Raw genomic sequence first — 25,201 nt, 5'->3', positions numbered from 1 at the left:
TCCTCCCTCTTTCATAAACTTTAACTCATCCAAAACTGCCCATTATCCTATCCTGCACTAAGTTGTGTTCAAACCCGTGATCACTCACCTACATTAGCTCCTGGTTTCCCATACGCCTCAAATTTATACTTCACATCCTCATAGTTAAAGCCTTTATTGCCTCGCCCTCCCTATTTGTAACATTTTCCAGTTTACAACCCTCAGAACTGTGTTCCTCCATCTCTGGCCTCTTGTGCCTTTCCCCCCCACTCCTTTACCCCAGAATTAGCCGCAGTGCCTTCAGCTGTCTAGGCCCTAACGTCTGGAATTCCTTTCCTAAGCTTGTCCACCTGTTCTCCCTCTCCTCCTTCAAGACCCTCCTTTAAGACTTATCTTTGACCAAGCTTTTAGTCACCCCTTCTAATATCTCCTCCTTTGGCTTGGTGCAGTTTTGTTGTCTGATTACACATTTGTGAAGTACCTACTTTTCTACATTTAAAGGTGCTATCTAAATGGAAGTTGTTGTATCTCTTCAAACTTTCCCATCACGAATGCCCAAAACGGATTCCTCTGACTCTGGCCTTTTTTGCATCTGCTGCCTTCATTTGCACCACGTTGGCCGCTGAACTTTCAATTGCCTGGGTCCTACTCTTGAATTCCGTCCCTAAGCCCTTCTACCTCTCTCCCTCAAAAGCCTTCTCAAAACTCATCTGACCAGGCTTTTGGTCACCCCTCTTAATCTCTCCCTTCCTGGCTCGGCAGCTATTTGCCTTATGCCGTGAGATTTTTAACATTAAAGGTTCTATATAATTGAAAGTTGTGTGTGTGATCTAGATAGATATATCTCTAATATTTGTCACAATCTATGTATGTTGATATACCTTATGCGAATGCAGTATATTCATAACATTTAAACATTGTTCTTATCACAAGTTAATATTGGGTGGTTCTTTTAGGAAGGGGGATGTGGTCTTGTTAAGATGCACAGCCATTGTGCACACGAGTAATGAAACACTGACTGACAAGAATGCTGTTAGTGAAAGTATCCACTTGCATGCAGGACCAGAACTCGGGGACGAATTACAGAAATTGAAAGGTAAGACCCATAAAATACCCTGCAAATCCAAAGTGTGTCCAGCATGAAACTAAACGTGCAACTGCAAAGGGATTAATAAGACCCAGAATGAATCCTGAACTGGGGTACTTGGATTTAGTCACCCAATAAGTGTATCCCATCTTTTCAGTACTCAGTATGTAATTGCATTTTTGCTTAGTTACTTATTTAAATTCATTTTTCTAATTGCTTAATGAGCCTAAAACTGAAGTATATTAGTGAGCTTTGAAGCCTTATTAGATTTTTCATCATAATTGAGTAATTTTTCCTCCACAAAATCAAGATATTTAGTATTCAACTATTAAATGATTCCAAGGTTTTTGCCTGCAGTATCCTAACCTTATGCTGAATCCATTCCAAGTGTTGATCATTCATTGCAGCAGAAGAATTTCTTGGTATCAGTCCTAAATTTGTCTTTCACCAGATTTAACCTATACTCTGTCTTGCCATACAGTCAAAGTTTACTTTGCAATAATCTAGATTTACATCTACACTGTTTATTATCTTGTATACCTTTTAATGTCCCACCTGAATTTTGTCCCTTCAACACAGAAGCCTAAGTTTCTCCGAATTCCTTCGTAAATAAAGTCTTTCTTTCACTGCTCAGTCCTCTAACGCCAGGGATCAGCTTCATGACTCTTCCTGCCATAGCTCGAGGGTTTGAATGTTTCCATTCTGTCTCCGTGGTCAAAACTGGGCACGGTGCACAAGATGTAGTCTGACCAGCGATCTCTACACTTGCATGATATCCTCTGACTTCTTCTACTCAATCAACTTATTGTAAAGTGGCCACATAACCTGAATCACCAAATTGTGCTTGTTTGCTTTGAACTTTCTGCCTTTACACCACCATTTCCCCCCCCCCCCCCCCCCCAGCCTCCTTAAAATGGTTGAGTGCTGGAATCAGGGATGTAAGCAGCAAATTTAAAATGGTTTTAATTTTTTTCAAATACTACTTTCCCATGCTTACTGGTGCACACATTTCTAGAGGTGTCAGGGGGCATGCTCCCCATAGTTTGAATTTTTACATTAAAAATTATGCATTCTGGTCCATTTAATTTCACAATTGATGGGTGTTTAACTTTTATATAAAAAAAAAAGTGATATTGGGTTTATCTACATTCAGCAGATCAACCTGACCATTGGTTCTCAAGTCTACCTCAATGATTTCTCCCTCTTTCCCGCCTCTGCCCAAATCACAATCATATTTAACCTTTGATGCCCTCCTGGCTGCAAATAAGAATTTCTGATTTATCACTTGTCTAGGAATTTGCACTTGCAGCACAGCGATAGGTCCTGGAGTCAAGCAGCAAAGTCAGATATGAGCAGCAGTCGGTTCCAGCAACATGCATACCAACCTAGAATAGTAGTAAAAGTTCAACAGTTTATATAAAAAAAAAAAGCTTCCAAAACCTCAACAAAAAATGGCAATTCAAAAATAGCCCAAAATACAGCAAATCTAGTTATACTGAGTCTAGTGGATGCATAGGCTTATCACGTATCATTGTGCCTTGTACAAGTTGAGTAGTGTCTAAGGTCATTGTGTCACTTGTACATGATATTCTGCTTCTGAGACTATTTTCTGCTGCCTCTATCCACTACCTGGCCTAATTCTGTAGGCTCAGTTTCTGACCGGGACTTTTCATGCTATGTTGAGCTAGCTCTGATCTGTTTCTGCTAATTTCCCATCCTGCTCTGGATGCTGCTCTTATGCTGCTGAATGATCTCTCATTTATTGCTAAATGCTTGCTTCCTATGGCTGCTGATTCGATTGTTCTCAACTCGCCCATCACTCTTCACTGCATTAGGTTAGACTGACTCCTCAATTCTCCTCCTGCTTCTTCCAATCTTGAAACACTACTCGCTGCTCTACAGCTGTTCCTTAGACCAGCTCTCAATCTGCACTGATCCTATGGATTTACCCTTCACCCTCCCCCAGCTCCCTGGAAATTGGTTTGTGGATGCCCCAAGCTGATACCATGTTTTATACAAGCCAACTTCATCCCACCACGACACCTCAAGACATTAACTTTGGACTATTCCATATCGTCTCCTTCCTATTTTCTGTTTACGACTGTGACGCATTTCCCCTAATCTATGCCAAGCCTGCATGACCTGAATTCCCTTTCTGCGTATTTTGGCTGCTATTCTAGAACTGAGCCCCTTAGATTTTTTTTCCCGCTTCTCCCTTCTTGGGGCCCCTCCCTGTCACCCAGCTACGCCATCTATTATTTTTCCCCTCAAAGAACTATGCTTTTCCTCTTTCCACTATCTCTCTTCCACCCCATCACTACTCTGCCTTCCTACTCGTCTGCTGTTATCCCAGGAATGAATCCTCCTTGAATAAGCTCACGACTATATCTCAACTTATTGATGCATCCATTGCTACATCCGTACAAGCAGCTTCTCTCCTAGCCAACCTTCGCCAGCATGTCCACTGGGGGCTAACCTCGCCAACCTCCTTTTCCCCCTGTCTCGCCCCACCCACCATTGCACCCTTAGGCTCTAGTGGATTAATAATCACTCTCTCAGGCATTACGGAAAGAAAAGTGGATAAATCCCCAGGCCCAGACGAGATGTATCCCAGGCTGCTGTGTGAGGCAAGGGAGGAGATTGCAGGGGCTCTGACTCACATTTTCAGAACCTCTCTGGCCACAGGGGAGGTGCCAGAGGACTAGAGGACAGCTAACGTAGTACCATTATTCAAGAAGGGTAGTAGGGATAAACCAGGGAATTACAGGCCAGTGAGCCTAGCATCAGTGGTAGGGAAATTATTGGAAAAAATTCTGAGGGACTGAATTAGTCTCCACTTGGAGAGGCAAGGATAGTCAGGGGGGGCGATCAAGTCTAACCAATTTGTTTGAATTTTTCGAGGGGTGACTAGGTGTGTGGATGAGGGTAGTGCCGTTGATGTAGTCTACATGGACTTCAGTAAGGCTTTTGACACAGTCCCGCATGGGAGACTGGTCAAGAAGGTAGGAGCCCATGGGATCCAGGGCAATTTGGCACATTGGATCCAAAATTGGCTTAGTGGCAGGAGGCAGAGGGTGATGGTCGAAGGTTGTTTTTGTGACTGGAAGCCTGTGTTCAGTGGTGTACCGCAGGGATCGGTGCTGGGTCCTTTGCTGTTTGTAGTGTATATTAATGATTTAGATATGAATGTAGGAGGTATGATCAGTAAGTTTGCAGATGACATGAATGGTAGGACCCTAGGAAGGACAGAGGATCAGAGGGACCTTGGTGTGCATGTACATAGATCCCTGAAGGCAGCAGGACAGTTAGATAAGGTGGTTAAAAAGGCATATGGGATACTTGCCTTCATTAGCCGAGGCATAGAATATAAGAGCAGGGAGGTTATGATGGAGCTGTACAAAATGCTAGTTAGGCCACAGCTGGAACACTGCGTGCAGTTCTGGTCGCCACACTATAGGAAGGATGTGATTGCATTGGAAAAGGTGCAGAGGAGATTCACCAGGATGTTACCTGGGCTGGAGCAGGGTTGTTTTCCTTGGAGCAGAGAAGGCTGAGGGGGGGCCTGATTGAAGTGTACAAAATTGAGGGGCATGGATAGGGTAGATAGAAAGGAACTTTCCCCTTCGTAGAGGGGTCAATAACCAGGGGGCATAGTTTCAAGATAAGGGGCAGGCGGTTTAGAGGGCATTTGAGGAAAAAGTTTTTCACCCAGAGGGTGGTTGAAACTCACTGCCTGAAAGGGTGGTAGAGGCAGGAACCCTCAACATTCAAGAAGCATTTAGATGAGCACTTGAAATCCCATAGCATACAAGGCTGCGGACCAAGTGCTGGAAAATGGGATTAGAATAGATAGGGCTTGATGGCTGGCGAGGACACGATGGGTTGAAGGGCCTCTTTCTGTGCTGTATGACTCTATGAAATGAGGCCCTTGCTATCTACAATTTTATTGTGGATGATTACATTGACATCCTGGCTTGCCTATTACTGAAGCCACCCTGCCTGTGTATCTCTTCTATCACCCGCCCCACCCAAACTGCTGTGGTGTTAATGCGGTCTTTATGAAGTCACACCTTGGTCTTTCCTCCTCCTCTGGCACTGTCTCCTTCGAGCATCTCTCTGCCCTAACACCCCACCTTTCAAATCCTAATTTTCTAATGTCCCCTCCATAGTACCCCACCCTGACCTCTGAGATTTCCTCCTTTCCTCCCTCCGCCTCTTTGCTGAGTGGCTGCTCTACGCTGCGATTTCAATCTCTATCTTTGTTCCCCTCTCCTCTGAATTCATTGCTCTGCCTAAACTCTTCCCCTCCCCTGTATGAATGCTCCGACCATTATTCATTCCATGGCCATCTCTTGGACCTTGCTACTCCTGTGGTCTCGATCACTGCAAGACCATCTCTGACTATGTCCTTGAAATCCTCACTGCCCACATCTCTCCTACCAACATCCTTTTGTGCCTGCTTGTGGTTGGGTCTTAAAATAAATAAACAAGCAACTTGTATATTCTCAGCTGTAGGTGAAAATATCAGCACCTGTGTCATCTAATGCACAAGAGGTTGTTAAAAATCCAGTTTGCTGACCCCTTCTGGCCATGTTATGCATCACAGGCAGTAGCTCTTGGGTTTCTGTAATCTGAAATATGGAACAACTTTTATTTTAAGGTTGCCGCACAGGGGAGGCGAAGATGACCAAAGGCTTTAACTTGGCCGCAAGGTTTATTATCCACACAGTAGGACCGCGATACAATGCTAAGTACAGAACAGCTGCTGAGAGTTCCTTGTACAGCTGCTACAGGAGTGTACTTCTACTGGCCAGGTAAAAAGTCTTGAATGATGCTTGGTTTCATAGCTACAGAAGCTGAGGAAAAAAGGGGACTTAGTCTCACAATTGCCATGTAAGATCTTATTTTCAATTCCCTTTTATTAGTAGGCAGCATATGAGCATGGGCTGAATTCTCTTTTTTGGAAACCTACCCAGACCTAAAGCATTTTTCCATTTTACAGGAAACTTATCTGAAATAGATACCAAAATGAATCCAGTATAAAACTTCTAAAGCAGTTATTTGGGCCTTCATCATTATTTTGGTCCTGATTTCAAAGTGACTTTCTTTTGATTCCAGAATTTAGTTGCTACCATGAGTCACATGTACTATACAAGTGGTGATGTAGGCTGACATGCTATTTCATTGTTACATTCTAGCTCAAGTTTCTGTTAAATGATCATTCTGCTGTCTTTTCCTAGGTCAGTTAACGGGTGCCCAGGTACTGTACTTCACATGCAAAGGCTGACTATTAAACAAAATCATTGCTTTGATATCAGTGAACTAAGCAATAAGAATGTGCAGTAAGAATGCACATCTGATCTGAAATGTGCTCCAGATAGAATAATGGACTCCAATATTCTAAGAGCCAGACTGGGTTTAAGATGTAGTATTGTACACTGTCTTATAACCGTATTGTGTTTCTTTTTAAATTCCTATTATTTGTAAAGAAATTCTAATTGTATTGTGCAGTTTTTAGTACTTGTTGCAGTGTATAGTCTTTTTAGATGTTTGTGTACGTTTAGAAGTGAAACTGGCCTGACACATTCTGCAAATGATGAAAGGGAAAGTGTTGAACCATCCTGATTTTTGTTTCTTTTGACCTGTTGTAGGGAACATTCAATGTCCTCAGTGGGATTGTGTGTCATCAATACACCAAAAAGAGGCTACCCTTTGGAGGATGCTACCAACATTGTTCTGAGTATGTGTTGCTATCTGGTAACTTTGTGGAGGGACAGAGACAGGAGAACTTTCAATCCTTTTTCCATTTTCAAAATAATGTTTACTTTCTTTCGTGCAACTTTGATTTTAAAAATGGCCATGGGGATGAATGCAAGAAAGTTTTAATCAAAACTGGCAAACCTCTTGTGGTAAACCACTTTTATCGTTCACTATCGTTACACTATGGTTATCACTGTTTATATCGTTACACTATGGTTATCACTGTTTACACTGTTGTATCACTACACAAGGTCACCTCTTGTCACGCTGTTATACCTGGGCTGACCACAGCTGACTCCGCCCATGGCTCCGCCTGCTTGCCCAGGTATAAAGGTAGTCGACTGGCTGGTATTCCTCCTTGTTGGACCCGATCACCCACGAGGGTGGGCTCTGTTATTTAGCCAATAAAAACCTATAGTTACTATCTTAACTCGTCGCTTTTCATTGGATGAATTGATAGGTATATCACCTCTTGAATGTGGTCTGTACGTACTGCGGTAGTCTTTCAAATTATAGACCTTCGTTAGGATCGCAATGACTTCAGGTTGCCAGAAGTCACAAGGATTGCCACCACTTTAATATTCTAGAGCTTTTTGTCACAATAAAGGGTCCAAATCTGTTAATTTACTTAAAGATGAATTAACTTTTATGTTTTCAGGTTGCCCATTTTTAGAGTCACTCTAAGTCATGTAAAATTTCTCTCTCTCTCCCTCCCTCCCCCCTCACCATTCCCAACTGTTTCTCATAGAAACCACAGAAGCATGGAATTTACTAAAGGAAATGTAGGAAAGATTCTGAAATTTGTTGCATCAGTAAAGGACCTACCCCTCATTACTTTTATAAATGTAGGAAGTCACACAACACCAGGTTATAGTCCAACAGCTTTATTTGAAATCACAAGCTTTCGGAGCGCTGCTCCTTCGTCAGGTGAAGTCACCTGACGGAGCAGCGCTCCGAAAGCTTGTGATTTCAAATAAAGCTGTTGGACTATAACCTGGTGTTGTGACTTCCTATATTTGCCTACCCCAGTCCAACACCGGCATCTCCACATCATGGCTACTTTTATAAAGACATTGAAGAAAGGCCTTGGAGAGGGTACAGAGGAGGCTTACCAGGATATGAGGGACTTCAGTCATGTGGAGAGATTGCAAAAGCTGGGATTGTTCTCCTTTTGAGCAGATAAGCTTAAGGGGAGACCTAATCGAGGTATTCAAAATTGAGGGATTTTGATAGACCAAGTAGGAAGCAACTGTTTCCTCTGGCATAGGTCAGTAACCAGAGGTCACAGATTTAAAAAAGAACCTGCAAAAGAGGACTAATTATCAGGGTTATGGGGGGGAAAAAGCTGGGGTGTGGGACTAAACGGGACAGCTCTTTCAAATAGCCAGCACAGGCATGACCGGCTGAATGGCCTCCTTCTGTGCTGTAAGATTCTATAACTGACATTTCCCCAACCATTTAAAAAAAAAAAAAAATATATATATAAATTTGTTTAACTAGTAGTGATGGTATTGACGACTAAGCTTAAAGGAGTTGCTGAACCAAGTACTGTAGTATGAGGAAGCTAATTGAACATACATGGTTGAAATGACAAGATTACTGAAGGTGTTTGTAGTAACTATTGATAAATATTTTGTTATTAGTGTCAGCTTTCTTGTGTCCTGTTCAAACTGTTTAGTTTACTCCTGATGACTGCCGTTTTTTGTATTAAAACTCATTCTCCAATAATTCGCATTAAGCAATGTTAATGTAAATTTAGTGCTTAAAATATTATTTCAAATTATAAGACAGTATTTCAGTTCACTCTTAAGTATAGGTTAAGACTCATCATGTTAGAAATACAATCAAACATCATTTTAGTATATTTATCTCAAGTTTGAGCTCTTGTTTATAGATTGTGCTAGTGTAGGCAATTATATCTGATCCACTAGCAGCTTGATCAAAGAACAGTGTAAGAGCTATAAAATTTAGAGGGAGGCAAAATTATTATTTTTTTCTCCAAAGGAAGGTGAGTATCCAATAAAAGTTTATAATCTAATATTTCTCATCTTTTAATTCTCAGGAACAGTTAGACGATTTTTGGAGAAACATGGAGACACTATTGAAACACTTGTTTTTGCAGTTACAGCTCTAGAAGAGGTAAATAATCCATTATTTTAGTTGTGGTCTTAAATTTTAAATGTGAAGCTTAAACCATTAGAACAACCTTAGTCATCGCTTCTTGCTGGGGTTTATTTCTGTGTTTGAGGGGCTGTTTATTTAAAGTGACAGTTGTCATTTACTCATGTTTATCTGTATGAAAAAACTCAATGAACATAAACAAGAGCAGGAGTAGGCCAGATGACCCCTCGAGTCTGCTCTGCCACTAAATAAGATCATGGCTGATTCTACATCAATTTCCATTTTCCTGCCCTATCCCCATATCCATTGATTCTCTTAGTGCCCAAAGATCTATCAATCTGTCTTGAATATACTCAACAACTGAGCAGCCGCAGTCCTGGGGTCGAGAATTCCAAAGATTCACAACCCTCTGAGTGAAGAAATTTTTGCTCATCTCAGTCCTAATTGGCCAACTCTTTATCCTGAGACTGGGACCCCCTAGTTCTAGACTATACAGCCAGGGGAAACAGCCTCTCGGCATCTACCCTGCCAAGTCCTCTAAGATATACACTTCAATGAGATCACCCCTCACTCTTCGAAACTCCAGAGAATATAGGCCCATTCTACTCAATATCCTCATAGGACAGCCCTTTCATGCCAGGAATCACTATTGAACCTTGGTTACACCCCCTCTAAGGCATGTAGGTAAGAAGACCATAACTGTACACTGTACTCCAGGTGTGGTCTCACCAAAGCCTTCTCTCATCTGCCATTGTGGTCAAAGTAAACAAGGAGATATTGGTGCCAGCAGAGACAATGTTGGCCTACAATTCTGACAGCACTTCCTCCTGCATTCTTTTGCAGTTTATGATGGCTTTTTTTTGGCCATGGTTTATACAGCCCTATAAAGGCCAGGGAAGCAGTTTCTTTTCAGCTGCCCTTTATGGGCAGTCCCTAGCCACTAGGTGAGGTGGTGGTCCCTGCCAAAAAGTCAACGGACCTTAAAGTACGCTTCTGATTTTTAAACAAGTTAAAACTTGTCCAATTTCTAAAGCATGGGCTCTGTAACCATATTGCAGGATCATGCCCTGAAGGGGTTTTGCAACATAAATTCACTAAAGTTTATAATTGTGTGTGCTGTGACCATCTTGATTATACAATAAAAATGCTTTTAAGTCTTTAACTAACAACACATTCACCTGTTTTAGGTGAGGGAAATGAAAGTGTACATCACTGTTGTTGCGGTTGGAGTACAAATGATTCTCTAACAAAAAAAGCATTTTTTTAAAATAACCCTGTGCCAATGAGTTAAAGATTTCAAACTTTTGTTTGAAAATAAACCACCTACGTAGTGGCTGGCCACTCTATCGGACCACTAAAACATAGCGGTCCCAAATTTGCGGTGGGTAATAACAGCGAGCGAACTAACAGCATTTGTTGTTATTACCCCTTTGAAATTGACCGCAACTTCAGGATGTAGCGCATGCGCCTCCCAAAGCGGAAATCCTGAGTTGTGGTCAGTCATTCACTGCTCTGACACTGGCTGCGCTGTGCCTCACCCCGAGCCTGCAATCAGTGTAATCTGTGAAATCAGGGAAACTGACAACTTTGGCTCTTCTGCGGTGATACTGCTGTTAAAAACCCCATTAAAATTAGGTGTAACTGGGGTTTTAACAGCATATTGACTGCTAAACAAACTTCATGCCCCTGAAAAACTCATTTTAATTTTGTGTAGTGTCAAATTTATCCATGCTAATTGATGTGCTATCAATTACTCATAAAAGACTGAGTTAAGAGTAACTAAAGGCTTTTATTAACAAAAGAATGAAGGTCTGCCTCGAGTGGTCGACCGGTCCAGAATACAAAGGGCTGGGGAGCAGTCACCTTTTATACTAGGACTTGTGGGAGGAGTCAGCCGAGGCATGTACACAGTGGAATACAAACAGTGGTTTACCACATTCACCCCTTGTTTAAAATTGAGTCCGGCGGGGTGAAGTGCATTAAAAGTTAGTGTATTGGAGTCTCTCCGGAGGTCTTGTCTGCCGCTGTGATCGGCGTGGTGACGGCAGGGGTAGTGGAGCTTCCGGCGTCGAGTCCTGCGTAGGCTGTGGCACAGGCGTGTCATCCTCGTAGATGTCGAGCGGGTCGCGGGGCCCAGGCCTGCCGTCTGCTGGGGCTGGATATCTGGTCGTGGGGGGGGGTGGTAGTGAGTAGTGGGTTACTGCGGCCCCCGAGGGTGCAAGGTCTCTTATGGAGACTGTCTCCTCCCGCCCGTCCGGGTATGCAATGTAAGCATACTGGGGGTTGGCGTGGAGGAGGTCGACCCTCTCGACCAGGGGGTCCGTTTTATGGGTCCTCGCGTGTCTTCTCAGTAGGACCGGCCCTGGGGACGTCGCCATGGTGGTAGCGATGTCCCCGATGTGGACTTCCTTGGGAAGACAAACATTTTCTCATGAGGGGTGGCGTTAGTGGCAGTGCAGAGCAGTGACCGAATAGAGTGGAGCGCATCGGGGAGCACATCCTGCCAGCGGGAGGTTGGAAGGCCCCTAGACTTTAAGGCTAGCAGGGCGGCCTTCCAAACTGTCGCATTTTCTCTTTCCACCTGTCTGTTCCCCCAGGGGTTGTAACTGGTGGTCCTGCTTGTGGCAATACCCCTAGTTAGCAGGTACTGACGGAGTTCGTCGCTCATAAACGATGAGCCCCGGTCGCTATGGATATAGCTGGGGAAACCGAACCGGGTGAAGAGGTCGTTCAGACATTTAATGACCGTGGCACTGGTCATGTCCGGGCAGGGGATGGCAAACGGGAGTACTCATCAATAATATTGAGGAAGTACACATTGCGGTCGGAGGAGGGGAGAGGCCCTTTAAAATCAACGCTCAGGCGCTCGAAGGGGCGAGTGGCTTTTATCAGGTGGGCCCTGTCTGGTCTATAAAAGTGCGGTTTGCACTCAGCGCAGACTTGGCAGTTCCTGGTCATGGTCCTGACCTCCTCAATAGAGTAAGGCAGGTTGCGGGCCTTGATGAAGTGGAAGAACCTGGTAAACCCCGGGTGGCAGAGGTCATTGTGGAGGGCCTGCAGTCTATCGATCTGCGTGCTGGCGCAGGTGCCACGCGATAGCGCATCCAGGGGTTCATTGAGCTTCCCGGGCCGGTACAAGATCTCGTAATTGTAGGTGGAAAGTTCGATTCTCCACCTCAAGATCTTGTCATTTTTGATTTTGCCCCTCTGCTTGTTGTTAAACATGAAAGCAACTGAACGCTGGTTAGTGAGCAGGGTAAATTGTTTTCCGGCCAGGTAGTGCCTCCAATGACGCACAGCCTCCACAATCGCCTGGGCCTCCTTCTCAACAGCGGAGTGTCTGGTCCCCGGGCCTTGGAGGGTTCGTGAAAAGAAGGCCACGGGTCTCCCCGCCTGATTGAGGGTAGCGGCCAGGGCAAAGTCGGACGCGTCGCTTTCCACCTGGAAGGGGATGGATTTGTCCACTGCGTGCATGGTGGCTTTGGCAATGTCTTCCTTGATACGGTGGAAGGCTAAGCGGGCCTCTGCCGTCAAGGGAAAAGAGGTGGACTTGATCAGCGGACGGGCCTTGTCCACATAGTAGGGGACCCACTGGGCGTAATAGGAGAAAAACCCTAGGCACCTCTTCAGGGCCTTGAGGCAGTGGGAGTTCCATAAGGGGACGCATCCGGTCGGGGCCGATGACCCCGTGTTCCACAACACAGCCAAGGATGGCGAGGCGGTTTGTGCGGAATATGCACTTCTCCTTTATATGTCAGGTTCAGGAGTTGGGCGGTGCGGAGGAATTTGTCGAGGTTTGCGTCATGGTCTTGCAAGTCACGGCCGCAGATGGTCACATTGTCCAGATATGGGAAAGTGGCCTGCAACGCATTTTGATCTACCATCCGGTCCATCTCCCTTTGGAAGACGGAGACCCCGTTGGTGACGCCAAAGGGAACCCTAAGGAAGTGATAGAGGCGGCCGTTTGCCTCAAAGGCAGTATACTGGCGGTCCTCAGGGCGGATAGGGAGCTGGTGGTACGCTGATTTCAGGTCAATGGTCAAGAAGACGCAGTACTGCGCGATCTGGTTGACCATATCAGCTATGCGGGGGAGTGGGTAGGTGTCCAGCAGGGTGTAGCGATTTATTGTCTGGCTGTAGTCGATGACCAGGCGCTGCTTCTCGCCGGTCTTAACGACCACAACCTGGGCTCGCCAGGGGCTGGTGCTGCCCTCAATAATCCCTTCCTTCAGGAGCCGCTCCACTTCGGTTTTAATGAAAACCCTGTCCCCGGCACTGTATCGCCTGCTCTTTGTGGCGATGGGCTTAGTCGGGGGTGAGGTTAGCAAACAGTGGGGGGGGGGGTGACTCGAGTGTGGAGAGGTTGCACCTGGTGCGCGGCGGGCAATTTGGAAGCTGCTGGCTGCGGACTGTGAGTGGGGGTAGGTGTCCACCGTACGCCATCGTAACACTTTTTTAAGGTGGCACTGAAAATCTAACCCCAGCAGGACGGCAGCGCAGAGGTCGGGCAGGACCAGAAGTTTAAAATGATCGTACACGGTCCCGTCTACTACGAGTGTCACCACGCAGTAGCCGCCGATGTCTGCCGACTGGGACTCGGAGGCCATAGAAATCCGCTGGTGCGCAGGCAGGACTGGGAGAGAGCAACGCCGCACCGTGTCGGGGTGGATGAAGCTCTCCGTGCTCCCAGAGTCAAAAAGGCAGATTGTATCGTGGCCATTTACCTTAATGTCCATTGTGGAACTGGCCAGCTGGTGCGGTCTCGCTTGGTCCAGTGTAACGGATGCCAGCATAGGGGTCGGTGTGTCGCTGCGGGTATCAGATGAGGCGGTGTTGGGGGGCCTGCTGCGTTCCGGCTGTCGTCCAAGATGGCGGCGTCCATGATCCCCATGTGGCTGGAGGCGTCCAAAATGGCTGCTGTACCGGTGGTTCGCACATGGCCGGGGAGGCCCAAGATGGCGGCCCGCATGGCCCACAGGCGGCGCTGCTGGGGTTCGGGGTGGCTTTGGCCCTGCAGATGTTAGCGTAGTGTCCCTTCTTCCCGCAGCCCGAGCAGATCGCGTTTTCCGCCGGGCAGCGCGCTCTGGGGTGTTTTGCCTGGCCACAGAAGTAGCATTTCTGGCCTTGGGGCACTGCTGTCTGGCCTTGGGACACTGCTGCGGTAGTTGGGCCGTGGCTGGGGTGGCACGGCGCTATGAGGCGGTCCTACCGTGTCCCAGGCTGTCCTTCCCCACGGTGCAGAGGAGTAGCCATCCATGCCCCGGTAGGCTGCATCCAATGATAGTGCGAGTTCAGAGGCCTTGTTGAGGTCGAGGTCACTCTGCTCCAACAGTCGCTGTCGGGTGTAATTGGATCTGTGGCCCGCTACAAAAGCGTCCCGGATAAGTTCCTCTGTGTACACGGCGGCCTTTACATCCTTACAACCACAGGCCCGGCCAAGCACAGACAGTGCCTGAAGGTATTCCACGGTCGATTCCCCAGGTTGTTGTTTACGACTCCCCAGAAGGTGCCTGGCGTACACTTCGTTCACTGGGCGCGTGTACTGGTCCTTGAGCTTGATAGCGTCCGCGTACGAGGTCGCGTCTTGGATGACCGAGTACACTCGGTGGTTCTCTTTGGAGGTCAGGACATCCAGTTTGTCCTCGTCCGATTTGATTGCTGCGGAGGCGGTCAGGAATTTTTCGAAACACTTAAGCCAGTGAGTAAACTTGGTGGATGAGTCCGCCTCCCGATGATCTAAGTCCAGGCATGCTGGTGTGAGGATCTTCTCCATTATAAAAATTTTGTTAATAAAATTGATGCGCTATCAATTACTCATAAAAGACTGAGAGTTAGAGTAACTAAAGGCTTTTATTAACAAAAGAATGAAGGCCTGCCTCGAGTGGTCGACCGGTCCAGAATACAAAGGGCTGGGGAGCAGTCACCTTTATACTAGGACTTGTGGGAGGAGTCAGCCGAGGCATGTCCAGGCATGTACACAGTGGAATACAAAGTGGTTTACCACACTAATAAAAATTTTAAGAAACTTACAATAAAATTTTTTTTTTTTTTTAAAAAGCTTGTTAATCTTTTAAGGTTTGCCTTTTCCCCATGTGAGAGCCCCAGTCTTTGTTTTGCTCTAACATTTTTAAGAAGTTAGAATCAAAGGAGCTTACTCACTTCTTGGTTCTCGGCCTGAGAATTCTGCCTGGTGATTGGCTGCTTAGACAGCTTGTTGATGTCACAGCAGCTCGAGCTATGGAATTCCCACTATAGTATGCTGATTTCAACTGTACATCGGAAAAGCCGAACTTCTCGTCGCAGATCTTTGTGGGAAGCTTATTTCGGGGCCAGTGGCAAACGCCTTTGCTTCGCCGCTGACCGCAAATTACGGGCCAGTGTTTCCGCACAGAGCCTTGGCTCCCCAAATCCAAGTGGAGAAACTGCGTTTTAGCACCTAGCCTCAGATAGCAAGAATTTGGTGATCCCAATCAGAAGGGCAGCTACTACATACAGGAAACTTTGTGCTACCCGGAAGTTGAATGTCCGGCAACTTTGATCTGACGGCAGAAATCAGCAGCCGTTTTGGTTAGGTTTTTTTTCTGCTGGAAAGCGTCTTTGTCGCTTAGCAACAGCTTCAGAGATGCTTCCAAGCCACGGGCCGAGTGTTTACAAGCTGTTGCTGAGCAACAGTGTTTGTGGTCAGATACTGCGATGAAAAGCTCCTATCTGATAACATTGACGCTGGTCTATCCGGCCCTTTTTTAAAAAAAAACAAAACGGCAGTAGCTTGGTCCCATGGGTGCCGGATAGCGCACAGTTTCCTGTAGTAAGATTTATTTTCTTTCTAATCAAAATATTGGGAGGGCTTATCTTAGAGTATCTGTTCAAGGCGCATTGATTATTGGTGCAGACTAAATTGAGATTTATTCACTAATGATTCCATGCTATACCTAACCTTAGACTGCTTTGTGCAGACAGCACGTGTCCTTTCCTCAGTGCTGACGCACCTTACTTTCGAGTACAAAAATTCACAAACTGAAGAAGGGGGAATATTACCTCTGGACTTGGATAAAGGCTACAAAATGTTCTACTTTTGTAGTTTATTTTCCTCATCAGCTCTGCAATACACTATTGTAATTCCATATTCATATGCGGTATTGTAAGTAACAATCATCATTTTCTCATTTTCCCACCAAAACAAGCTTGTTAGTGCACTCGTTTGTGTTCCAAAGAAAAAGAAAGACTTGCATTTATATAGCAGCTTTCATGACCACTGGATGTATCGCAGCGTTTACAGCCAATGAAGAATTTTTGAAGTGGAGTCACTGTTGTAATGTGGGAAACACTGAAGCCAATTTGCACACAGCAAGGTCCCACAAACAGCAATGTGATAATGACCAGATAATCTGTTGTGATGTTGGTTGAGGGATAAATATTGGCCAGGACACCAGGGATAACTCCCCTGCTCCTCAAAATAGTGCCATGGGATCTTTTACGTCCACCTGAGAGCAAACAGGGCCTCAGTTTAACATCTCATCCGAAAGACGGCACCTCCGACAGCTTTAACAATTGCTATCACTTTCCACAGGCTACATATATGAAGTTGATGCCTCTTTATTTTCCGAGATCCTTGGAGGAAGAGAGGAGATGTTTGCCAATTCTCCCTGCTGATGTAGGGAATGCTGAAGGAGAGCCAGTCATTGCAGAACGTCAGATCCGAATATTGGACAAACCAGGCATTCCACATTGTGAGTTATTTTATTAATATTTTTTGAAGACTTCTTTTGCAGAAACATTTTTGAGGTGGGTGCTTGGGTAAGGTACTCTGTCCCAAGCAAGATTCGCAAACTCACTTTCACAAACAGAATCACAGAAACCCCACAGTGCAAATAGAGGCCATTTCGGCCCAGCGAGCCTGCACCGACACATATCCCACCCAATCCCCGTAACCCCTACATCATATCCCACCCTATCCCCACGTATTTAATCCCCCTAACACTAAGGGTCAATTTATCATAGCCAATCAACCTAACCTGCACATCTTTGGACTTTGTAAAAACCAGCAACAAGATGTTGTTTGGAACCCAGTCCTTAAATATAGTTGGACATGGATATCGAAGGCTTTGCATCTGATTTGGTTGCCATCCCCTCCCTTGGGAAATAAGGTTGCCACCAAGCCATCTGCACTGGCATAGGTGAAGCAATAAGCTGAAATAGTAAGAAAAACCTACTTTACTACAACAACTTGCATTTATATAACACCATTAACATAGTACAACATCCCAAGGGGCTTCACAGGAGTGTTATCAAACTAAATTTGACACTGGGCTACATAAGGAAATTATGGGTTGGATTTTGCTCTCTGCAGTGAACGAACAGCACCAGTTGTTCATTTTACTTGCCCACAGACTTTCTATGGAATTTTGCACTGGAACTTACTGTAAACTAGAGAGCCAAAATTACATGGTGCCTTCTACAGGGGTTCTGGGACCTGAGTGAACAGGGCATACAACTGTGTATCTCCTTAACCAATCAGATTGAAGAATAGTTAGTGAGCAGTGCAGAGTCTGAACCAGAAAGATCCTTTATATTTAATTCAATTTCAAATCTGGTACAGAAAGCGAAAGAGAGGGAAAGAAAGATTGGATTGAGAGAGATAAAAGACACTTTTTTTTCCAAAAATAATGTTAAATCTCCAACAGTAATTAAATCTGAAGGAATGAGACTCCACACTTGGAAAAAGTTAATTTTCAGTGCCGGAGATGTTGTTCGGCAGTAATTAAGACTTATCATGCTATTTACTTACACTGGAATGGACAAACCCTACTTTACATTTTCTGGCGCATTTAGTGGGTATATAACGCGCCGCTCCATTAGGATAGTGGATGCATTGGTTGTCATTTTCCAAAATTCTATAGATTCTGGAACGGTTCCTGCAGATTGAGGATAGCAAATGTAACCCTGCTATTTAAGAAAGGAGGGAGAGAGAGAAAACTAGGAACTACAGACCTGTTAGCCTCATCAGTAGTTCAGAAAATGCTGGCATCTATTATAAAGGATGCAATAACTGGGCACTCAGAAACTAATAGTAAGATTGGGCAGAGTCAACATGGATTTATGAAAGGAAAGTCCTGTTTAACAAACCTATTGGAGTTCTTTTGAGGATGTAACTAGTGGAGTAGACAAAGGGGAACCGGTAGATGTGGTGTATTTGGATTTTCAGAAGGCCTTTGATAAGGTCCCATGCAAGAGGTTGGTGAACAAAATTAGGGCACATGGAATTGGGGTAATATACTAGCATAGATTGAGAATTGGTTAACGGACAAAAACGAGTAGGGATAACTGGGTCTTTTTCAGGATGGCAGGCTGTGACTAGTGGGGTACCGCAAGGATCGGTGCTTGGGCCCCAGCTATTCACAATCTATATCAATGATTTGGATGAGGGGACTAAATGTAACATTTCCAAATTTGCTGCTGATACAAAACTAGGTGGCAGTATCAGATGTGAAGAGAATGTGCAGAGGCTTCAAGGGGATCTCGACAGGCTCAGAGTGGGCGAGAACATGGCAGATGGAATATAATGTGGATAAATGTGAAGTTATCCACTTTGGTAGAGAAAACAAAGGCAGAGTATTTCCTAAATGGTGAAAGATTGGGGAATGCAGATGCTCAAAGGGACCTGGGTGTCCTTGTACATGAGTCACTGAAAGTGAATGTGCGGGTGCAGCAAGCCATTAGGGAGGCAAATGGTATGCTGGCCTTCATTGCAAGAGGATTTGAGTACAGGAGAAAAGCAGTCTTACTCCAATTATATAGGGCCTTGGTGAGACCACATCTGGAGTACTGTGTACAATTTTGGTCTCCTTACCTAAGGAAGGATAAAGTTGCTATAGAGGGAGTGCAACGAAGGTTCACGAGATTGATTCCTGGGATGGTGGGACTGTTGTATGAGAAGAGATTGAGTAAGCTAGGCCTGTATTCCTCTTGAATTCAGAAGATAGAGGGGGGATCTCATTGAAGCATACAAAATTATTACAGGGCTTGATCGGGTGGATGCTGGGAGAATGTTTCCCTTGGCTGGGGAGTCTAGAACCAGGGGCCACAGCCTCAGGGTAAAGGGTAGGCCATTCAGGACTGAGGAGAAGACATTTCTTGAGGGTGATGAATCTTTGGAATTCTCTACCCCAGATGGTTGTGGAGGCTGTTATTGGGTATATTCAAAACCGAAATCGATAGATTTCTGACTAGTAAGGGCATCAAGGGATATGGCGATAGGGCCGGTGAATGGAGTTGAGGCAGATGATCAGCCATGATCTCATTGAATGGCGGAGCAGGCTCAAAGGGCCGAATGGCCTACTCCTGCTCCGATTTCTTATGTTCCATGTATTTCAATGCTGAGTCTCAGCGAGATACCATTCTCGTGCAGCTTTTGGAGGAGCAGTGCAACTCAGACAGCAACTTCCAGATTTCCGCATTTAACTGCGCATGTGCGGTTGCTGGAAGTTGCTGTTCGATTTACAGTTTAATAGCGCTGAGCGCTGTTAGCCTCACTGTTACTTCTACAGCAAAATCCAGTCCATTAGGACAGATGACCAAAAGTTTGATCAGAGATTTTAAGGCACATCCATAAACTTCAGTTCATCCAAAACTCTGCTGCCTGTATCCTAACTCTCCAAGTCCCGTTCATCATCTGCCCCTGTGTTCATTGACCTACATTGGCTCCCAGTTGAGCAACGGCTTGACTTTAAAGTTCTCATACTTGTTTTCAAATCCCTCCATGGCCTCGCCCCTCCCTATCTCTGTAACCTCTTCCAGCCCTACAAGCCTCTGATAACTGCGCTCCTCCAATTCTGGCCTCTTGCGCCTCCCCACTTTTAATCGCTCCACCATTGGTGGCCGTCCTTCAGCTGCGGAGGACCTGAGCTCTGGAATTCCCTCCCTAAATCTCTCTGCCTCTCTAACTCTCTTTCCTCTCTACCTCTTTCCTCCTTTAAGATGCTCCCTCAAACCTATCTTTGACTAAGTTGCCCTAATATCTCTTTGACTAAGCTACCCTAATATCTCTGGATCAGTGTCAAATTTTGTTTGATAATGCTCCTGTGAAGCACCTTGGGACGGTTTACTAATTTAAAGGTGCTATATAAATACAAGTTGTTGTTGCCGTTGAGGCAGTTAAGTTTAGGGAGGGAATTCTAGAGCTTTGGGCCTAGGCAGCTGAAGGCACAGCCACCAATGGTGGAGCGATGAAAATCGGTTAAAGACTTGAGGGAAGTCCCATCTTCCCAGATGGCCCTCTATGCTGCAATCTGTGGTGGAAGTGGCTCTTGTACAAGCCAAAATTTCAGGTTCTATTGAAGGCAGTGTTGTTTTCCTCTGCAGATCTGTCTGTCTGAGAAATCCATTCAAGATTTCAGTCTCTGCATTCAAATAAGCATCTATCTTTGGTACGCTCTGACTGGAAGAATAGGGAATCTCCATGCTAGATGTTATGATCTTTGTACCACTGCTTTTCCACACATCCAAGCCCTTTTATGATGCTGGCAGTTGTTAAATCCTTGACGGCAACAGAAAACGCTGGGAAAAACTCAGGCCAGGGCAGCATCCGTGGAGAGAGAAACGGAATTAACGTTTCAGGTCGAAGACCCTTCGTCAGAACTGGGGGGGGGGGGGAAAAAGCTGGAAACGGGATAGATTTTTAAAGCAAGTGGGGGCTGGGGAAAGGGGAATGAAAAACTAAAGGGAAGGTCTGAGATAGGATAGAAAGCAGGAGAGATTAAGAGACATTCAAGGAGCAAAGGATGGCTCTAGATGAAGTGTGAATGGCCCTGGCAGAATGAAGGACAGCCATATGCTGAGCTTCTGTGGAACAATGCAAGAGGCCGAGGATGGTGAGGTCTGAGTGGGAATGGGGTGGTGAATTAAAGTGATAGGCCACAGGGAGCTCGGGGTCCCCCTTACGGACTGAACGGAGGTGTTCCGCAAAGCGGTCACCCAATCTGCGTTTGTTCTCCCCAATGTAGAGGAGACCGCATCGTGAACAGCGAATACAGTATACTAATTTGCAGGAAGTACAAGTAAATTGCTGTTTCACCGGGAAGGGGTATTTGGGGCCCTGGACAGTGGGATGGGGGGGGGAGGTATAAGGGCATGTGTTGCATCTCCTGCGCTTGCACGGGAAGGTGCCGGGGGAAGGGGTGCTGGGGGTGGTAGAGGTGTGGACTAGGGTGTCACGGAGGGAGCAGTCCCTACGGAATGCTGAAAGGGGAGGTGAGGGGAAGATGCGTTTGGTGGTGGGATCATGCTGGAGGTGGCGGAAATGGCCTTGAGATGTTTTTGAAAATACTGGTTCACAGTTTCAGGACCTAAGTGCTGTGTCCACGATATTAGAAGTTTAAATTTAGTTTTGAAACTTTCAGTGATTATGTCTGGGTGCTGCTTAAAGATAAACTCGTGCCTGTTTTACACCTTTGCTTCATAGCAACGATGTGACCAGGCAACAAGTTATCTGAAGCTTAAGACTTTTGAGGGTGGTTGCTTTGTCTTTTTCTCAAACAACTTATGGCCCTTGGTGGTTGATGTTGGCCTACATTTGGGGTGGTTCAGATACAAAAGTTAGAGAGTTTGGCATCTCTTTGGGTTCCTGAAAGAAATACCTAACCTCCGCAGCCTGTCTTCATTGACTTGACTTGTTACGTTCAAAAATTCTGAGGACTTTTTCTTTAGGTTTGATGGGCTGCCTTGTAGAATATACTGACTTGGCCACCTGAAGATGCTCATGGTACAGGGAGTGTTGCTCCTTCTAATTTCTCATCTCACCTCCTCTGCCCCTTCTCATTCCCTACCCTCCCACCTTCCTATAACAATACCACTTAGATTGGGAATTCAGCAGTAAAGGGCAATTAAATCTGTGCCCCACCACTGTGCTGATCATTGCTCTTCCACCATGCTGCTCTGGGATATTTGAGCAAATTTAGGGAATTAATTTCTTGATACATTAAGTGTTGGTGATGTGACTCATCAGATTTTGTGAAGCAGTGGCAAAAATGCAAACCTCCAGCTGTATGAGTGAAAATTGTTAGCTTTGAGAGCTGGTTGCTTAAGGAATGCTGCTTCATTTATCGTTCTTGTAGATGAAGGTGAATCTGATGAGGAGCATCTTGAGCTGGAGTACATTGGGACGCATGCATTTGCTAAGATGGAAGGAGATATCGATAAGCAGAGGCGGCTGATTCTTCAAGGGCACATGTCTGAAGCAGCTGTTCAGAAAGCACATCAGAGGAAGTGAGTAGGGATTGTGTGTATATATAATACATGAAAATAAAAATACTTTTTTGTGTACTGCCTATTAAACGCAGTGAATATTCTCTCCTTTTTTCCTAGTTTGGATTGCTATGAAGTAAAACTTAGATACAACATAGTACCCCATCAGAAGATTGCCAAAAGAAACTCGACCATTCACGCCACACTTCTGTCCTGTGTTCAGATTTTCATGTCAGAAAATGTGCCATAGATAATGTACATTTGTGCAGAATTCATGCTTTAAGCAATCAACTTCATGGTTTTAAAAAAAAAAAAAAAAAAACCACAGGTTATCTTTTACATAAGCAAAATACTGTGGATGCTGGAAATCTGAAATAAAACAAATTCTGGAAATACTCAGCAAGTGAGGCAGCATCTGTGGAGAGAGAAACCGAGTTAATGTTTCAGGTCGATGACCCTTCGTCAGAACTGGAAAAAGCTGGAGATGGAACAGGTTTTTATCCAGTATGGGTCAGGGAGGTGGGGAGGAAAGAACAAAAGGGAAGATCTGCGATGGGGCAGAAGGCAGGAGTGATTAAATGACAAAAGGGACGATGGTGCAAGGTGAAAGGAGATGGTAATGGGACAAGTGAAGAAACAAAAGATGGTTCTAGAGGAGCTGTTTCTTCTCAATTCTGTTTTGTATGCTGGATCCTTTATCTGCTGGGAAGAAAAAGCAAGCTTGTACACAGCACCACTGCTTAATGCCACAGCTGAGGTTCTGAGCTTCACTTGAATTGAGAGCATGAGTCAGCATCTGTCTGAGCCACCTCAATGGCTTTATTTTCATAGGTTTTTCCACAGCACAGTGTCTTCTCAGTGCTAGTTTTCCCATTTAATAAAAACAAAATGCTGGAAATACTCAGCAGGTCAGGCAGCATCTGTGGAGAGAGAAACAGTTAGCGTTTCAGGTCAATGACCCTTCGTCAGAACTGGAAAAAGCTGGAGATGGAACAGGTTTTTAAGCAAGTGTTGGGGCTGGGATGGGGGAAGGAAAGAACAAAAGGAAGGTCTGTGATAGGATGGAAGGCGAGCGATTTAAGAGACAGAGATTAAAAGATGATGCAAGGCAAAAGGAGATGGTAATGGGACAAGTTAAGAAATAACAGATGGCTCTTGAAGTGTAAATAGCACTGGCGGAATGAAAGACAGCTGCCATGTGGGAGAGAGAAAAAATAAATGAATAGAAGAAAATAAATGGCAGGGGGGGTGGTGGAGGATAGGGGCCGAGGTTATGGTCTAAAATTGTTGAACTGAGTCCAGAAGTCTGTAAAGTACCTAATCGAAAGATGAGGTGCTGTTCTTCGTGCTTATGTTGAGCTTCGTTGGAACAATGTAAGGGGCTGAGGATGGTGAGGTCTGAGTGGAAGTGGAGCGGAAAATTAAAGTGACAGGTGACCGGAAGCTCGGTCACCCTTGCGGACTGAACAGAGGTGTTCCACAAAGCAGTCACCCAATCTACATTTGGTCTCCCTGATTGTAGAGGAGACCGCATCATGAGCAGTGAATACAGTATACTAAATTGCAAGAAGTACAAGTAAATCGCTGTTTAAATGGAAGGAGTGTTTGAGGCCCTGACCATGGGAAGGGTGGAGGTAAAAGGGCATATGTTGCATCTCCTGTGCTTGCACGGGAAGGGGTGTTGGGGGTGATAGAGGAGTGGACCAGGGTGTCGCGGAGGGTGTGGTCCCTTCGGAATGCTGAAAGGGAAGGTCAGGGGAAGATGTGTTTGGTGGTGGGATCACGCTGAAGATGGCGGAGGATGATCTTGTTGAATGTGGAGGCTGGTGGGGTGAAAGGTGAGAAGGGGAACCCTATTGTTCCGGGAGGGAGGGGCAGGGGTGAGGGCAGAAGTGTGGGAAATAGAACGGACATGGTCAAGGGCCGTGTCAACCACAGTAGAGGGAAAAGGAAGACATGTCGGAAGCACTCGTATGGAAGGTGGCATCGTCTGAGCAGATGCGGCGGAGACAGAGAAACTGGGAGAATGGAATAGAGTCCTTGCAGGAAGCGGGGTGGGAGGAAGTGTAGTCTAGGTAGCTGTGGGAGTCAGTGGGCTTGTAGTGAATGTTTGTCAATAGCCTATCTCCAGAGATGGAGATAGAGAAGTCGAGGAAAGGAAGAGTCGGAGATGGACCATGTGAAGGTTAGGGAAGGGTGGAAATTGGAAGCAAAGTGAAAATTTTCTAGTTCAGGGTGAGAGCAGGAAACAGCACCGATGCAGTCATCAGCGCACTGGAAAAAGAAGTGCAAGTAGGACTGGAACAAAGAATGTTCCACACCCCACGAAAAGGCAGGCATGGCTGGGACCCATGCAGGTCCCATAGCAACACCTTTTTAATTTGGAGGAAGTGAGTGGAGTCAAAGGAGAAGTTGTTCAATGTGAGAACAAGTTCAGCCAGGCGGAGGAGGGTGGTGGTGGATGGGGACTGGTTGAGCCTCTGTTCAAGGAAAAGCAAAGCGCCCTCAGGCCATCCTGGTGGGGGATGGAGGTGTAGAGGGATTGGACATCCATAGTGAAAAGGAGACGGTTGAGGCCAAGAAACTGGAAACTGTTAGTGGCGGAGGGCGTCGGAAGAGATGTAGGTGGGAAGAGACTGAACAAAGAGGAAAAAATAGTCGAGATAGGAAGAAATCCGTTCCGTGAGGCAAGAACGGGCTGAAACGATGGGTCTACCAGGGCAATTTGTGGATTTTGGGAAGGAGGTAGAAGCGGGGTTGGGGAACTGAGGTTGGCGGCTGTGGCGGGAAGATCTCCAGAGAGGAGGTCAGTGACAGTCTTGGGAACGGTGGCATGATGTTCGGTAGTGGGGTCATGGTCCAGGCAGAGGTAGGAGGAGGTGTCGGAGAGTTGGCGTTCAGCCTCCGCTAGGTAGAGGTCGATTCGCCAAACAACAACAGCACCACCCTTGTCAACAGGTTTAATAATGTTTCGATTGGGCACTTTACAGCCTTCTGGACTCGAGTTCAACA

General features: G+C 45.7%; 1 protein-coding gene across 3 annotated transcripts in view; it reads left to right on the top strand.

Moving 5' to 3' along the window:
- The window catches only part of gdap2 (ganglioside induced differentiation associated protein 2), a 52,942-nt gene that overhangs the window by 8,318 nt on the left and 19,423 nt on the right, over positions 1-25,201 (top strand). For 2 of the 3 annotated variants that reach the window (XM_086006792.1, XM_086006791.1), the window contains exons 2-7: positions 936-1,075; positions 5,727-5,880; positions 6,718-6,806; positions 8,889-8,965; positions 16,518-16,677; positions 22,060-22,210. In XM_086006792.1, coding sequence (XP_085862918.1) covers positions 936-1,075; positions 5,727-5,880; positions 6,718-6,806; positions 8,889-8,965; positions 16,518-16,677; positions 22,060-22,210 — 771 coding nt within the window. The remainder of the gene's footprint in view (positions 1-935; positions 1,076-5,726; positions 5,881-6,717; positions 6,807-8,888; positions 8,966-16,517; positions 16,678-22,059; positions 22,211-25,201) is intronic. The other variant, XM_086006793.1, reaches the window with a different exon arrangement.

This window comes from Somniosus microcephalus, chromosome 14 (genome assembly GCF_052327205.1).
Source record: "Somniosus microcephalus isolate GS21.2 chromosome 14, FLI_Smic_1.0, whole genome shotgun sequence".
In the NCBI taxonomy this organism is placed as follows: Eukaryota; Metazoa; Chordata; class Chondrichthyes; order Squaliformes; family Somniosidae; genus Somniosus; species Somniosus microcephalus.
Note: the sequence above shows the minus strand (reverse complement) of the source record. Positions and strands in the feature narration are given on the sequence as shown.